The sequence below is a fragment of the Dendroctonus ponderosae genome, unplaced genomic scaffold (genome assembly GCF_020466585.1).
Source record: "Dendroctonus ponderosae isolate FM_Combo_2020 unplaced genomic scaffold, Dpon_F_20191213v2 Dpon_F_20191213_1, whole genome shotgun sequence".
Lineage (NCBI taxonomy): Eukaryota > Metazoa > Arthropoda > Insecta > Coleoptera > Curculionidae > Dendroctonus > Dendroctonus ponderosae.
The window spans coordinates 2,295,224-2,309,122 of NW_026017110.1; the positions used below are offsets into that span (position 1 = coordinate 2,295,224).

The window sequence follows — 13,899 nt, forward strand, 5'->3', positions numbered from 1 at the left end:
TTCGTTTTGTGTCCGATAATGGACAAAATTAATACTCCAAATGCATGCCAAGGCTTAAAGCAGCAACAACGCTACACATGTAAGTAAAAATATTTTAGTATCTCAACGAAGAATTCTAGTCTTCCCAAATTTGATTGTCCTGACTATTCACCTGTTAGGCCTAATTAATTTTATAATGTTTTAAAGTATTGCAATTGTGATGTATTTTAATGTGTGATATGATGAGGCTGTTGACGAACTGTGGTTGTTTTTTTAACTAATGACAAACATTTTTTTAACTATCTGTTATTTTAGAAAAACTGATGATGGTGGAAAAATACACCGAAACGTATTTTGATAGGTAAATAGAGACAATAAATGACTGAAACCCAGGAATGAATTTGATTTATTCACTATAGAGGGAGCCTTTGTGAAAATTAGTTCGACTTATTCACAACAGAGAGCGCTTTTGTCGATTTTAGTTTGACCTATTCGCTCCAGAGGTCGCCTTTATGAAAATTAGTTCGACTTATTCACTACAGAGGGCGCTGCTTACAATAATTAGTTGGACTTATTCGGTATAGAGAACGCTTTTGTCAATTTTGGTTCGGCTTATTCACAACAGAGTGCGCTGCTTACGATAATTAGTTGGGACTTATTCGGTATAGAGCGCGCTTTTGTCGATTTTAGGTCGACTTATTCACAACAAAGGGCGCTTTTGCTGATTTAAGTTCGACTTATTGACTACAGAGGGCGCTTTTGTCGATTTTAGTTAAGTCTAATACTGCTAATATACTAACAATAACTACTGCATTATGTACATACAGTTGAATATATTCACCTTAGAGGGCGCGCGTCGATCATCAAGTTAATTCATTTTATTCACTAAACATCGTGCTTGTCTCAGGCGACAAGACAAGAAGAAAAAAGGTTTCGGCTATTAATTCTTTACAGAGGGTGCACCAATCGCCGTTAACTGTTTCCTTAAGCGATGTATCAGAGGCATTTCAAATGAAAGATATACACTTTAATATTTATATTATTTATTACATTTATACATTTCCTTCTAGAAGATCAGGTTATATAAATTTAGTTTAAATGGTATAATTTTTTATACACATGGAAAAATCATTATTATGATACTACCGGGCTGATTTTGAATAGCATTCGGATATATTAAATCGAAGATTAAATCACAAATTCCAAGAGCAAATATCAATCTTCCAAACGATTTAATTCCAATTATTGTTATTTATTATTGTAATTAAATTATGTTATTTATCCAAAATCAAGATTTCTGTGTTGAGAACAATCTTCAACTTATGCTTTGCAGTAAAACGCAATTTTGTGTTAATCATTTAATTAATAGATTAATTTAAATTAACTAATTTACATTAAAACATTTAATGAATGAATCATTGTTCCGAATTTCCATTTTTCACTTTCATACAATTAAAAAACGATGTTAAGCCTTTGCCCAAAAATTGTATAATTTTGTGGAATTTTTTTCTGGTAAACTTTTAGGAGTGATTGCAAACGTTACTCATAAACTCAGAGCGGCAACAACCCAAAAGTGCAACTCAACACAGTGCTACCCAGGCCTAGACGATATTCTGGTTAAAAAAACGTTTAGGGCTAGTCTGGATATTGAGACTATATACTAATTTGTGGTTTAATATGCTCCAATTAATATATTTATTTATGTATCATACTACGATGTAATATAGTGATTAAAATTCAGACAACAAACAGCCTTAACACTAATAGAGATTTTTAAACATTCATAACAGTATTAAGTGATCTATAAGACAGATTTTCAAAAGTTATTAAAGTAGAGTTAATGCCCGAATTGCAGCTACATAAAATATGTAATTATCACAAAGAATTAGCACTGAATGAACGAATTGCCCATCATCACAAATAGCGTAAAATGCAAATGATCAGTATAATATCATCAGAAAAAAAGTCATTTGATCGTCGTCTGTTACTTCATTAACTCGATTATCTTATATTGCACGATTCCCCAGTTTCCAAAAGGCCCTTTTACTTATGATATAGTTTAAATTTAACTAGCGGTTCTTATCATTAGGGCATACATTTGACACATGTATGAAGGTGTGGACTTAAACCGACATTTAGTGCTTTAAAATACATTCTAGTAGTGATGAACATTTTTAAATATCGTGCCTACTAGGCACACTCTACTGCATTTTGAGAACGTTTCCACTTTTCAAGTGGCGATAAATTTATTAATCGAGTTGCCGTTTTATCGACTCCACAAGCAGCCCGTTTAAGTAAACTGCTCGAAATGCAATTATGTTTTAAAGAAGCATAATAAATTACCTTTGGTGTTCTGCACGTACGGCATGCTCGGCAAGTACTCCGGTTTAATCCTAATGCCCTTGATGTAGATAAATCTCCGGCTAAAGACCCACATGGCTTCATTAGCCAATCTTTTCTTGTCATTCCGCCGCCACATATCACCGCTGAAGCTATTCCTGGTTTGTCATGGGTCAGATAGCTCCTTTTTACTCATGAAATCACCCAACGTGTCCAAGATGTCCAATATCAGCGCCTTGTCCAGCATTTTCAATCTGGGCTGCTTCACGACCTAGCAAGTAACATCCCACTTAATGCGACGATGCTGGAAGATTTGCAAACTCATACCTTTTTAAAGTTCAAGACAATCAACTCTAAAGCGTATTTCTTCATATCAATTGCTTGGATTCGATCCGCCGCCTCGAGCACATCAATAACTGTTTCATGCGTGACGTTCCGCTCTAGATTCTGTTTGCAGATCGCTTGCAAGCGAATATTCGAAAAATTGAAAAATGAAGCAGATGCGAAAAGGTACAATGAATCCTCGGGGGGCATTTTCGTGTCCCCGTAGTAGATGTATCGCAAAAGCGTGTCAAAGGACTTCTTAGACGGCGTAATTTCTCCAATTTTTATCTGAAATTAGTAATAACTAATTACATGTAGAGGCTTACAAACTTGTAGGTTTGCTTGGCTTACGTTGACCCTTTTATCTGTTTCATTGGGCATACAGGATCGAAACCGGGCCTCAAAATATCCAGATCTAGCGACCAGAATGGCCTTATGGGATGGGATGACATGATCTTCCAATATGAGATCAACGTCGCAGAATTGTTTTCCAGTGTTATGCAGAAAATTCTGCATGTCGTATTCCAGTGAATTCTTTGATAAGTCGAACATGGTTTCATTTGCAGTCTGCAACATAAACACGCTTTATAAAGTAACAGTACGGCTTTACGGCGTCTATTACTTGAAACTGGTAAGTTTTTTTGTTGTTTTTGTGCCGTCGTGAAAAATAACCTTTTAACCCCGAAAGCCCGAAAAACTCACCAGTTTTAGTTTATCAATGTATTGTAGTATGGCAAGCATAAGTCTTGCATGTGTGGTACCTTTGATGGCGGCATTTGCTTTCGAAAAAGAATCTGTACAATCAATCGGCTTTCCAAAGTTTCAAACTCCGCGCTTCTGATTATGTGATTGAAGTTCGTATCTTTCACTATAAATCTCAAACATTGCTCCTTAATAAAATCCAGCTTCAGCTTGTCGGCGTTCTTTAAAGCTTCGACGATGTTGTTCAAACAGATCGTTGTGTTTATAAACTGAACGCAAAGATGCTCCAGTCGGGACATTTGAAATTCCTCCGCCAGCTGATAAACGTCCATAATCCTGTTAACAAAATTAGCCGATGAAATGTTCACTTTTCAGTCAATGCCCGAATGCCAAAGTTACCTAAGAAGGGTATTTTTTTCCTGGTCCGGTTCAGCTTTATTTACATATTTGGATGGATCGATGCTGTCGGTGTAAATGTAATCCAGCACCATCCTGAAGGCGTCGCAGTTCGCACCAGGCAGCTTCACTTCCAAAAAATCAGTCGCGTGTATATCGTTGACTACAAAAATACTTCTGAACTAGATGGACACAAATTTGCGAAATATATACCTTTATTGTTGTCCGTAAAGAGCTTCTCCACATGCTTCTCCATTGCGATTTTTGCCAGTCGGATTTTCTCTCGCAAATACGAAGATCTGGCCGCCACTATGGGGACGTGCGCCAATATTTTCTCCTCGTCTTCACCCACAAGGAAACGAATGTCGCAGTAACGCTGGCACTCTTCTTTGGTCAGCAAACTTCCGTAATCCTCGTGGAGTGTACATTTAGGATAACTTGTAAACTGAAAGCTTTAAGGTAAAACAGCATGAACAGAAAATAACTTGTTGATAACGCGTGGCACAATGTGTTTCTAATATTTATTTATTGTATATACTTTCCTGACTGTGTTTCAATTCCAAATCAAATCTATTCCTGGGTTTCGGTGTATTTTTCCACGATGATGGTGGAAAAATACACCGAAACGTATTTTGATTAATAAATAGAGACAATAAATGACTGAAACCCAGGAATAGATTTGATTTGGAATATTTCTTCAATCAAACTTTTCCCAAGCTTAATGTTTTGCTGTATGTGTTTAGGAGGTTTTTTTCAGAAATGAACAGACAATAAACCGAGCGAGAAAATCCATTTCAGAGCGATACTACCGTAAACGCGACATACTTTGCGCATTCACCAACATGTCCAATATGCAGGATTTTCGTTAATAATCTTATTCTCAGGAATGTGCAATTAGGACCTAGTAAATAAATAAAACCTTAAACAAAAGAAGCGAATTGGTACATACCGAAACATATCCCGACTGCGAACATTATTATCGACAGTTCCTCCAAATATGAACATGGCATCATTGACCACTGCAGCTGCATGGAACAATCTCCCTGAGGGTGCATCTGACTCCGGATCTGGTTGAACCACCTGCAAATAGCGGCGTTTAATGTGAAAACATTTGTCCTTTTCCGTCTTACGCTCCAAGACTGCGTATCCAAGTCGAAACAGTGCAAATCGTTGGACAAAGTGGCATCGGCGGCACCGCCAAAAACATACAAGTGCCGATCATAAGCTACCATGGTATGCCCATATCTTCTTGCTGGAGGCGGCGGCGCGCCTCGCAAAATGTTTTCAGTTGAAATTCTCGTCCAACTAAAACCGCAAACAATACAAAAGGAAGTTTCATGTGGCAAATGCTGCTGCTTACGTTTTGTCCCTGAAACTGAACTGAAACAGAGAGTTCGTCATTTTTGCCCCACTTTGTCCACTGAAGACGAACATGGACTCCCGGGCAACAGCTACGGGAAAGTTGCAACAAGTGGGCGGACACTCGCCCTTCTGCTGAACTTCATCCCAGACTTTTTCGCCCTAATTACAGACGAATTTAGGGGAAGCGGCTAAATGGGGCCCTAATGCGGCGCAACTTACAAACCCCAAGTTGATTGTCCACATGTCGTTGAGCCGGGCGTTTCCATCGTAGCCAGCGAAAATCCACAACTTATCATTGTACACGGCTGCTCCATGAGCGGATCGTGGCACTGGCATTTTCCCCACAAACTTCCATTCGGACCACTGGCCAGTTTTAAATTTGTACTCAAAAAGATCGTTTTTGTTGGTGAGATTCGAATTTGAGTGAATGTCCCCGGTATAGCCGCCAAATAGGAACATCGAGTCGTTGTAAACCACTGCTGAATGGTGATATCTGGAATAACAAGCGGGGATAATTAAGTGTCCAGTATTGGTGTTGTGGAGTGAAACTCACCTGGGAGCTGGAGGAGTACCAGTGGCAAAAGCCCGACCCCAACTCTTCTCCTTAACATCGGACCGGATCAGGTCGTTGAGCATGCTTTTTCCATTGTCGCCTCCAAATACATATATCGAGTCATTATACGCTACCATGGTGTGCTTGCTGCGTCTGAAAAACATAGTTTGCACTGCATGTTGCCTCTAAAGAAATAAAAATCAACATCACTCACCTGGCCCCTACAAACTCATCACACTCGGGCAACGAAATCCATCGATGAACAGCTTCGAAGGGGCCGATTTCCAAAGTGAGCGCTTCCGATAAAGTTGTTATTGAGTCGCCCAGGGTCGGGGCAATACCGCTCATGTTTAAGAATCTTTCAGAGTGCGGTATGAATGTTTCGAATGGTCGACTATACGGAATGCCAATGGGCGCAACATGCAATTTTAATTTATAACTTCATAGTGAGTCTGGAATAAAACCCACAGTGTTGGTTCTACCGAAACATTTTTTAAAATGCAGGCCAGTCTGGCTGAACCATCAGGCTGAAATTATTTTCTTGACAATGGTGAATGCTTCAGGAAAATACGTACATTTTCTCTTCTAACTGCTAGCGATTGCCAATTGTTCAAAAAGGTTCGTACAACTTAAGACGTGGAGATCTAATGTCTAAGATCCTGATCCAAGCTGATCCACAGCAAATTTATTTTGCCGTGGCAAATGTCGTCAAACAAAGTTTTCAACAGAAAACAGATCGTCTCAGTGTCTCGACAAAATATTCAAGGATTTGGCCGCGGATCAGGCTTCTACAAATTTTTCAACAACAAAGTCATTTTCGATTGTTAAGCAAGTATTCAAAAGCGGCAATCAAAAGCTATGATTGAAGCGTCCTGACTTTAAAAGAAACTCTTAAGGGCCATTGTAGACTACATAGGATATATCGAAAAAAATGGTGCTTGCAGGGTGCAGAACGCTGTAGTAGAAGGGCTTTGCTACTGAGTAAGACTCTCACAATAGCTGCATAATAAAAATAAGACAAGTACAAAGGAGCGTTTTCTTTAGGTACTGTCCAATAGGACTTCAATTTAGTTGAATGTATTTTGTGTAAACAATCCTTAGTGCAAGCGATAATTTGTTTAAAAAATGCTTACGTTCAAATAACAGAATAAATTAATAAAATGAGGAATAGTATTTTGTGGTTGAAAAATTGATTTTCCACCCACACATTCGCACTGTATTCAAACAATTAAACTTGACTACAAGCGACTGGAACCAAACGATATTTTTATTGTCTTGCACGTACCTTAAGGGACACTATCAAACACTTTGTATTTTAAAAGAAATAAATTGCTTATATTTTTGGCACTAATTGTTTGTTTATATGACAATGGCAAGGAAAGTACCTACGGCAGCCTTGGATTTAAAGGCGCTGACTGCCGAAGTGTCGTTCGGGTTTTTCAGTTCTGCCATTAGGGCGCGGTATGTCGATTATTTAAAATTAAATTTTCTGGAATTTCCTGCTCATCCAGCAAAGGCATTTTAGCAGAATAATAAATGTTCTCAATTATGAGAAATTATAAAAAAATGTGCCCGCTCGAAATACATTTAAAAAGGAACAAATTTGGAGAAAATCAATAGCATCTAGCAGAAAGTAAACATTATATATCCGGCAGCCAGTGGATTCGACTGTCAGTGGGCTTAAAGAACCGCGCGGTTGACGTGACGTGTTTTTACATAGTGTTTAAGCTTTAAAATTTAAATAACAAGAAATACTTAAAAGATGTATTTTTTCGCCTTGATTTAATTAACTTGTTCATGTTAATTGTTCAGTAACGCAAGCTTGGTCATACACCAACACTAAAATGGAACCAAACCTACACCAACCGGTGATACTGGGAAACAGGGTATGACCAGATTGTCTCTACATTTCCATTTTCCGTAAACTAAACTGCTTTTCATCTTGGTGTTTTAGAACTTGAGTGAACTGAGCTCAGAGGAACGCGCCAGGTGAGTCCAAACGACGATTCATTGCCCAGTTTACGATTTACATTACATTGAAGCATCCAACCTAATCGCATGATGTCTTTTCTAGATATGATCACCAAAAACTTCATGAAATGCATAAAGGGCATGAGAAAATGCACCTGGAAATGATCCTAGTCCTAATCGTCGTCCTAATTGTAACGCAAGTTCTTCTAATTGAATGGAAGAAAAGGTACTTTAGGAGCTACCTTGTAAGTGTGAATCAACAATTATCTAAGCCTTCAGTGAGACATTTCTTTTTCAGATATTCACTTTACTTGCGATGTGGTTGATTCCAATTGGTATCAGTATAAAACACCACTGGTACAGGTTCATATTCGCCTGGTTAGTTTTCTCTTGCATTACCGGCCTAATTTTCAGAAAGGCCATCCAAAAGCCTTTAGATCGAACCACCCCAAGGTACCCTCAGCAACCTCTCACTCTTCCATACACTCTCAATAGTAATTCACATCTTTCAGGCTAGTGTACAAATGGTTCCTTTTCCTGTATAAATTAAGTTACGGTTTAGGCATTATTGGATATATGCTGATGATGGCCACCTTTTTCGGAATCAATTTGCTCTTCAACGCCAAGCCGGACGCTTATCTAGACGCAGCAATGGTCATAATTTTTTATGGGCTTTATTACGGTGTGTTAGCGAGAGATATTTCCGAAATATGTACAGATAAAATGGCTTCACACATAGGCGTAAGTTCGGGCGCCTTACAGTCGTTCAGGCGTGTGTTATTTGCGTGTTTTAGTACTACTCACCAGAAGGAATTCCAACTAAACATTTGGACCCGAACGTATGTGCAATTTGCGGAAATCGGCTACTAGTTGGGGCAGATGAAGAAGGCATCATTGAAAACACGTACCAATTGAGCTGTGAGCATGTGTAAGTAGTCGCAACTCTTGGCAGATTTAGGAGAATACATTCAAACACGGAGAGCGCGTGTCTCCTAAAACCGCATTATTTATATGTTTATAGAAAAGAAACCAGTCTAACTGTTTATTTTTAAATCAAAAACATTTTCGAAAAATGATAAAATAGGATTTTAAAGTACATACACGTTTTCCATTTAAAAATCAAAAGTTCCATGGAGTATCTGGTTGATGAATCACGCGGTATAATGTAGAATTAGAGCCAAAAATAGTTATGCACTTGATCCAATCCAGCAATCTCTGTTGACCCAAAAAAAACTTTAATTTCTGTTTTTTTGCAGATTTCACGAATTTTGTATACGAGGTTGGTGTATAGTTGGTAAAAAGCAAACTTGTCCGTATTGCAAAGAAAAAGTAGATCTCAAACGAATGTTCTCAAATCCCTGGGAAAAACCGCATATACTATTCGGGCAGCTTTTGGATTGGATTAGATATTTAGTGGCTTGGCAGCCTGTAGTCTTGTTCATAGTACAAGGAATTAACTATGTTTTAGGCCTTGAATAAGACTGATTCCAGGTAAATTATATAGTTTTATTTACGTTATGGGTATGTGGTGGTTGTCATTGGTTCAAGCCTCAGGGGTATCCTCAAAAGTTAGATTTAAACGGCTCTTGTGCTGACCTATAAAATATTTTTGGAATACAATAATTAAAGCATTTCCCGGTCATTTGGATAACTTATAGGTTTCAGTCATTTATTGTCTCTATTTATCAATCAAAATACGTTTCGGTGTATTTTTTCACCATCATCAGTTTTTATGTGTAGCGTTGTTGCTTTCTGGCAAGAAAATGCATGCCAAGGCTTAAAGCAGCAACAACGCTACACATAAAAAGTGATGATGGTGGAAAAATACACCGAAACGTATTTTGATTGATAAATATAGACAATAAATGACTGAAACCCAGAAATGAATTTGATTTGGAATTGAAACACAGTCAGGAAAGTATATACAATAACTTATAGGTAAGATTACAGTTACCTTGACTTAAGTTCAGTTTAGATAGCAAAAATATAGACGAAAGTAAATTTAATCCCGAGTTACCAAGCTATTAGAATGTATATTTTCGTTCCATGCAGAGCCAGAATCCAAAATTTTCGTTGTAAATATTCCTTTCCAAAATGTACAGAACATGAAGTAGTTTCTCAGAGCTTACAAAAGTTTTTTGAGGAATCTGCAACATCCGCACTGGTTCAATAAGGTTCCTCAGTTAATTTAAGTTGCATATTTTGTTAATGTAGATTTGACCAAAGTTTCGTTAGTAGAATAAAAAGTAATTTATTACATTAATCTTCTTATACCTACATCCTATAAAAGCACATGGAAGTAGTACTGAAGGAACTAGCAGACTTATTAGTTGAGCGAGTGTTGTACAAATTCTATCAAAGTTATATGGAAAGTATTCCGCTATGAATCACAGTTAATAATACTAATTACAAATATTGCAAACTTTACCATTCCTCTCTAAACAGAACTTATGGAACTGGTGGTCGCAACCTTTCGCCACATCTGTTTCAAATAAAATGGCGTTCTTCAATGGCAACTTGCACAGAAGGCACACCCCTGAATTATCTAAGCCAAAGTCAAAACACGAATTTTTCTCAGCTGAATATTTTCGTTGGAAGTACTTGGCCAATCCTTCCTGGAACTACAAAAACGGGCTTCATTTCCCCGGCAAAAGTGTCGTAGTAAATTCTACCTGCAATTTAGACATTTCGTCCAAATCCTCGAGAAATCTGGACGGTGCTTCAGCTTTGATTTTACTAGTACTATTAGCATTAACCGAAATGTGGGAAAACACGCAAGTTTGGTAAAATGACACGTCCAGAGCCCCATTGGGTATCATTTGGTCGTATTTTTCCATAATTCTCAGGGTGTTCTTGGCTCCCAACGACTGTATGCATACTTTGCCCACCTGAGTCCAAGTGAACATCAATTCGGTATCTATTGACTTATCGCAATTCAAACACGCACCTCTGTTAAGCTTTACAAAATACCCTAAAAATCGACAGCTAGAAAACCTTCGCGCATTTTAACGCAGCTAATGTTCACCTAAAATGTCGTGCCAGCCATCATATGTAAGTTGTTTTGTGTGCTCAATAAACAGTTCCAGGTTGCTGTATTGTAACAGGGCAGTCATGTTTAAACCATAAAGCTCAGTCTTCAACCGGTATCTCCATAAATACGGAATTTTTTGTAAAATCTAAAAAAAAAACATATATAAATCACGCACTTCTCGGTGCTTCTTGGGATTGAACTTACGCTATCTTTATTTCTTTGTCCCTGCAGTATTTCCAGGGCAGTCTTATAAAAGTTCGGAGGATGTTTGTGGCATTTAGGCAAAGGATACCCACAGGAACATGAAAAATTAATTGCCTCATTTGCCTTGATCAGTGCCTCAGTCAAAAATTCACAGTTCTCATTTGGCAAGTCCTCAACGAACATGCACCGACTGGCAATGAGCTTCAAATATTGATGCTGGCACCACTCGGTTGCGTTCTCCCCGAACTTCTTGTTTACATGGTCGCTGAACTGTTTCAACAATTCGAACAACTCGTCGGCGTTAACAGCTTGAAGATATTTGCGCACTTCTGGAATTTCGATGGTCCTACAAAATTAACAGCTACTAAATTTGGATAATAGTCAAAGGTATCAATAATGAACTCACTGATGTGTTTTGTTCAGCTTGAATTGCTTCATAAGCAGATTAAAGTGGCCCAATTCGTCCTCCACGTGGACTTTGTTAACTGCTAAGCAATCTGCCTCATTGGTGTGCAGGTTTTCCACTGGGACAATATGGCCCGTTTGCGGTCGTGAGCATCTTTTCTCATTGGTTGCTTGAATTTTCTCGAAAATACATTGCATAGTTTTGTATTCCAATTCGCCACTATTTAATTTGCTCTTAAGCAGCGATAGAAGAAAGAGCTTTTTGGAGCTTTCTAGCATTTGCAAAATCTTCTCTTTGAACTCTATGCAGAGGCCCATGCACAGATAGAATTGTTTTTTGTACAACGTTGTCAATATCAGACGTTCTAGGTGAATTACTAGAAGAACAGAAAAGTCTTAAGCTCGGAAAAATTGCGCCGAGCAGTTCTCAACTATTGCCACAATTCAAAATGGTCCCAAATTAAGGTTCTGGTGCAGCTGGTTTGTTTCTCGCTCAAATTATAATTACCTGACAAAACAATAATGTTCAAATTATTCTTCAAAATGTAAAACTCATTGTTAACAATTGCCACTTGCTTAATGCCGGAGGAAAAAGTCGTCCAATACACCAGTTTACTTGTCCCAGGATCGAAAATATACAACCTCTTTGAGTCGTATGTGAGCACAAATGTATCGCAAACTGGATATATGCGGCAAAAGTTAAAAGAATGTGGTACCTGAAAGTGTCCACTTTAAACGACTTCTTCAAGTATTGTTGCGATTATTACCGTCTGCTTAGTGTCACGTTGTGTCTTTTGGAGAACTGACTCCTCTTCACAGCCTATAATAAGAACACTAGACGATTCCTCACTTAAAGCTTCTCTAAATTGGTGCGTAACCCTAACTTTGGCATCCAATCCCACCTCCCACAGCCGAGCCCCAGGGCGCGCACAGAATATCTTCGTGTTCAAGTGATGGTCACCAGTAAGCAGCAACTCGTTTTCCTTAACTGATTGGAACGCTTTTCTGGTGTTGTGCACTGAATTCATTTCAGCTGCAAGCAAAATACGCGTGAAATTATTTAAGGTGCTTTTGGTCGCAGTTCTCACCTGATTCATTAGAAGATGCAGAGAAACACGCGCCAAAACATCCGCTCCGAAGCTTTTTGCCTATCTGTACATAAGTCTCTTTGTCGGTATTACATAAGTACGTCTTTTCTTGGGTAGAGACTAGCAGAAGAGATTCATATGCATCTATTTGCACAATGGGTGAAACTATAGTCATTAGAGCGGCAGACGGGATTTGGAACTGCAATTCAGTAAATAGTCAGCAACGTGCATATACATTTTTATCAGTAGTGACTTACCAAAGCAGCTACTACTGAAACCACTGATACTTTTCCAGTCTCATCCCCTACATACAGCTCGTTCCTATGCCACTTGATGTAAGTTACTTGCTTGCCTTCATGTTCGTTGAACACTTGAGTTTGTGTGTTTGCATCCTCAATGAAGTTCTGCAGGATCAATATCAGTCCTGTAGCGCACACCACGCTAATGTGATGTTCATCTGGCGAAATCGCAATCAACTTTGTCGGGCCATCCTGGCGAACGAAAAAAAGTGTTAAGTCGGCCAATGTTGATAGCATTAACTCACCCTGCTTGGAATAAGTTTTATAAACTCGTAGGGATTCCGTTTGAAAATATAAATGCCGCCACTTGAAGCGCCGAAAACCAAGTAGGTTGACGATACGTCGAAACATCTTAGCTGAAATATAAGTAGTCATTGAAAGTTTGGAAAATGAGCTCAAAGACAAGAAACGGAGGCGCTTTGTGGCATGATAATCAGCTTCGGAGTTGGAGCTGAATTTGATTATATAGAGTGGTGCAACAATGCCGGGGTTTACACCGTAAATGGGGCTGATTTGACGAAAACTAACCGAGTTGGTGAATGTAATTGAAAAGTTGAACTTACTTTGACTCTTTGCATCGACTGGAAGGTGTGCTTGACGGCCGTATTTATGTTGCTTAAGTACTCGACAAAAACAAAATCGTTTTCCATTGTTAAAACTACTTGATAAATTTAAATCTAATAAAACAAATATTTACACAAGAGGTTAGGTGGATCTCTACGTCATAGTGAGTAGCATAGAGCACAAAATATCCCCCCTATGTGTGTATGGGGGTATGTTCTGTGGCATAGAGTAAGTAAAATAAGAGAGGTGGCAATCATATGGGCGTCCTTGTTACCGCGTTACGCAGGTAGCGCTGCAACTGGCTGACCGGCGACTGACGGCACTAAAATTTGAATTAAAAAGTGAAAATAAAATAAGGGTCGGTTAAATCAGTTCTGTCCTTTTTCAACTTGCAGAACAACGCGGCTGGATATTATTCTTGAATTGCTAAGTTGACTTTGCTAAATGAAATTAACCTATGAATTCAATTTAACCTTATTTTAACCACGTTTCCGATTGATCGGTCGAGTTAAAATAATTTCATATTTCTAATACCTGTACGGTATTAATACCTACAAATAACATTTGCTGTCGAGACGTAAGTATTGCATCGTAACATAGTAGTATTTTTTGTGAATATGTATTACCATTTTTTGTTTACTCTTTCTTGTTTGTTTGTATAATTACATTTGCATAAAGATG

General features: G+C 38.3%; 4 protein-coding genes across 7 annotated transcripts in view; 2 read left to right on the plus strand and 2 right to left on the minus strand.

The window, feature by feature from the left end:
- LOC125502449 (protein PALS1-like) overlaps positions 1-1,643 on the plus strand; it is a 4,191-nt gene extending 2,548 nt beyond the window's left edge. The window contains exon 6 of the mRNA XM_048660558.1: positions 1,504-1,643. Within this exon, the coding sequence (XP_048516515.1) occupies positions 1,504-1,643 (140 nt within the window). The remainder of the gene's footprint in view (positions 1-1,503) is intronic.
- Positions 1,006-7,073, minus strand: LOC109538169 (leucine-zipper-like transcriptional regulator 1). Of its 4 annotated transcripts, none has more exons than XM_019905267.2 (14): positions 6,942-7,073; positions 6,232-6,444; positions 5,871-6,108; positions 5,657-5,809; positions 5,323-5,596; positions 5,102-5,262; positions 4,872-5,046; positions 4,691-4,821; positions 3,955-4,193; positions 3,745-3,904; positions 3,405-3,681; positions 2,995-3,210; positions 2,647-2,931; positions 1,006-2,590 (listed from the first exon to the last, which is right to left on the minus strand). In XM_019905267.2, exons 3-14 carry the CDS (start codon positions 6,002-6,004, stop codon positions 2,486-2,488), a joined length of 2,310 nt encoding a protein of 769 aa, XP_019760826.2. In that variant the 5' UTR covers positions 6,005-6,108; positions 6,232-6,444; positions 6,942-7,073; the 3' UTR covers positions 1,006-2,485. The 4 variants fall into 4 exon arrangements, with proteins under 4 accessions (XP_019760826.2, XP_019760824.2, XP_048518751.1 ...); XM_019905265.2 differs by having other exon boundaries at positions 5,871-6,183; XM_048662794.1 differs by lacking the exon at positions 6,232-6,444.
- A 232-nt stretch (positions 7,074-7,305) lies between these two features.
- Positions 7,306-9,123, plus strand: LOC109538168 (RING finger protein 121). The gene is made up of 7 exons (XM_019905263.2): positions 7,306-7,542; positions 7,611-7,645; positions 7,731-7,872; positions 7,926-8,080; positions 8,140-8,368; positions 8,422-8,555; positions 8,884-9,123. The coding sequence occupies exons 1-7, from the start codon at positions 7,501-7,503 to the stop codon at positions 9,104-9,106; spliced, it is 960 nt and encodes a 319-aa protein (XP_019760822.1). The 5' UTR covers positions 7,306-7,500; the 3' UTR covers positions 9,107-9,123.
- On the minus strand, positions 9,120-13,893 carry LOC109538162 (Hermansky-Pudlak syndrome 5 protein homolog). The gene is made up of 12 exons (XM_048662632.1): positions 13,218-13,893; positions 12,900-13,010; positions 12,613-12,846; positions 12,356-12,554; positions 12,035-12,300; positions 11,776-11,983; positions 11,269-11,644; positions 10,863-11,208; positions 10,653-10,803; positions 10,300-10,598; positions 10,056-10,248; positions 9,120-9,223 (listed from the first exon to the last, which is right to left on the minus strand). The coding sequence occupies exons 1-12, from the start codon at positions 13,302-13,304 to the stop codon at positions 9,171-9,173; spliced, it is 2,523 nt and encodes an 840-aa protein (XP_048518589.1). The 5' UTR covers positions 13,305-13,893; the 3' UTR covers positions 9,120-9,170.
- Between the last annotated feature and the right edge of the window lie 6 nt (positions 13,894-13,899).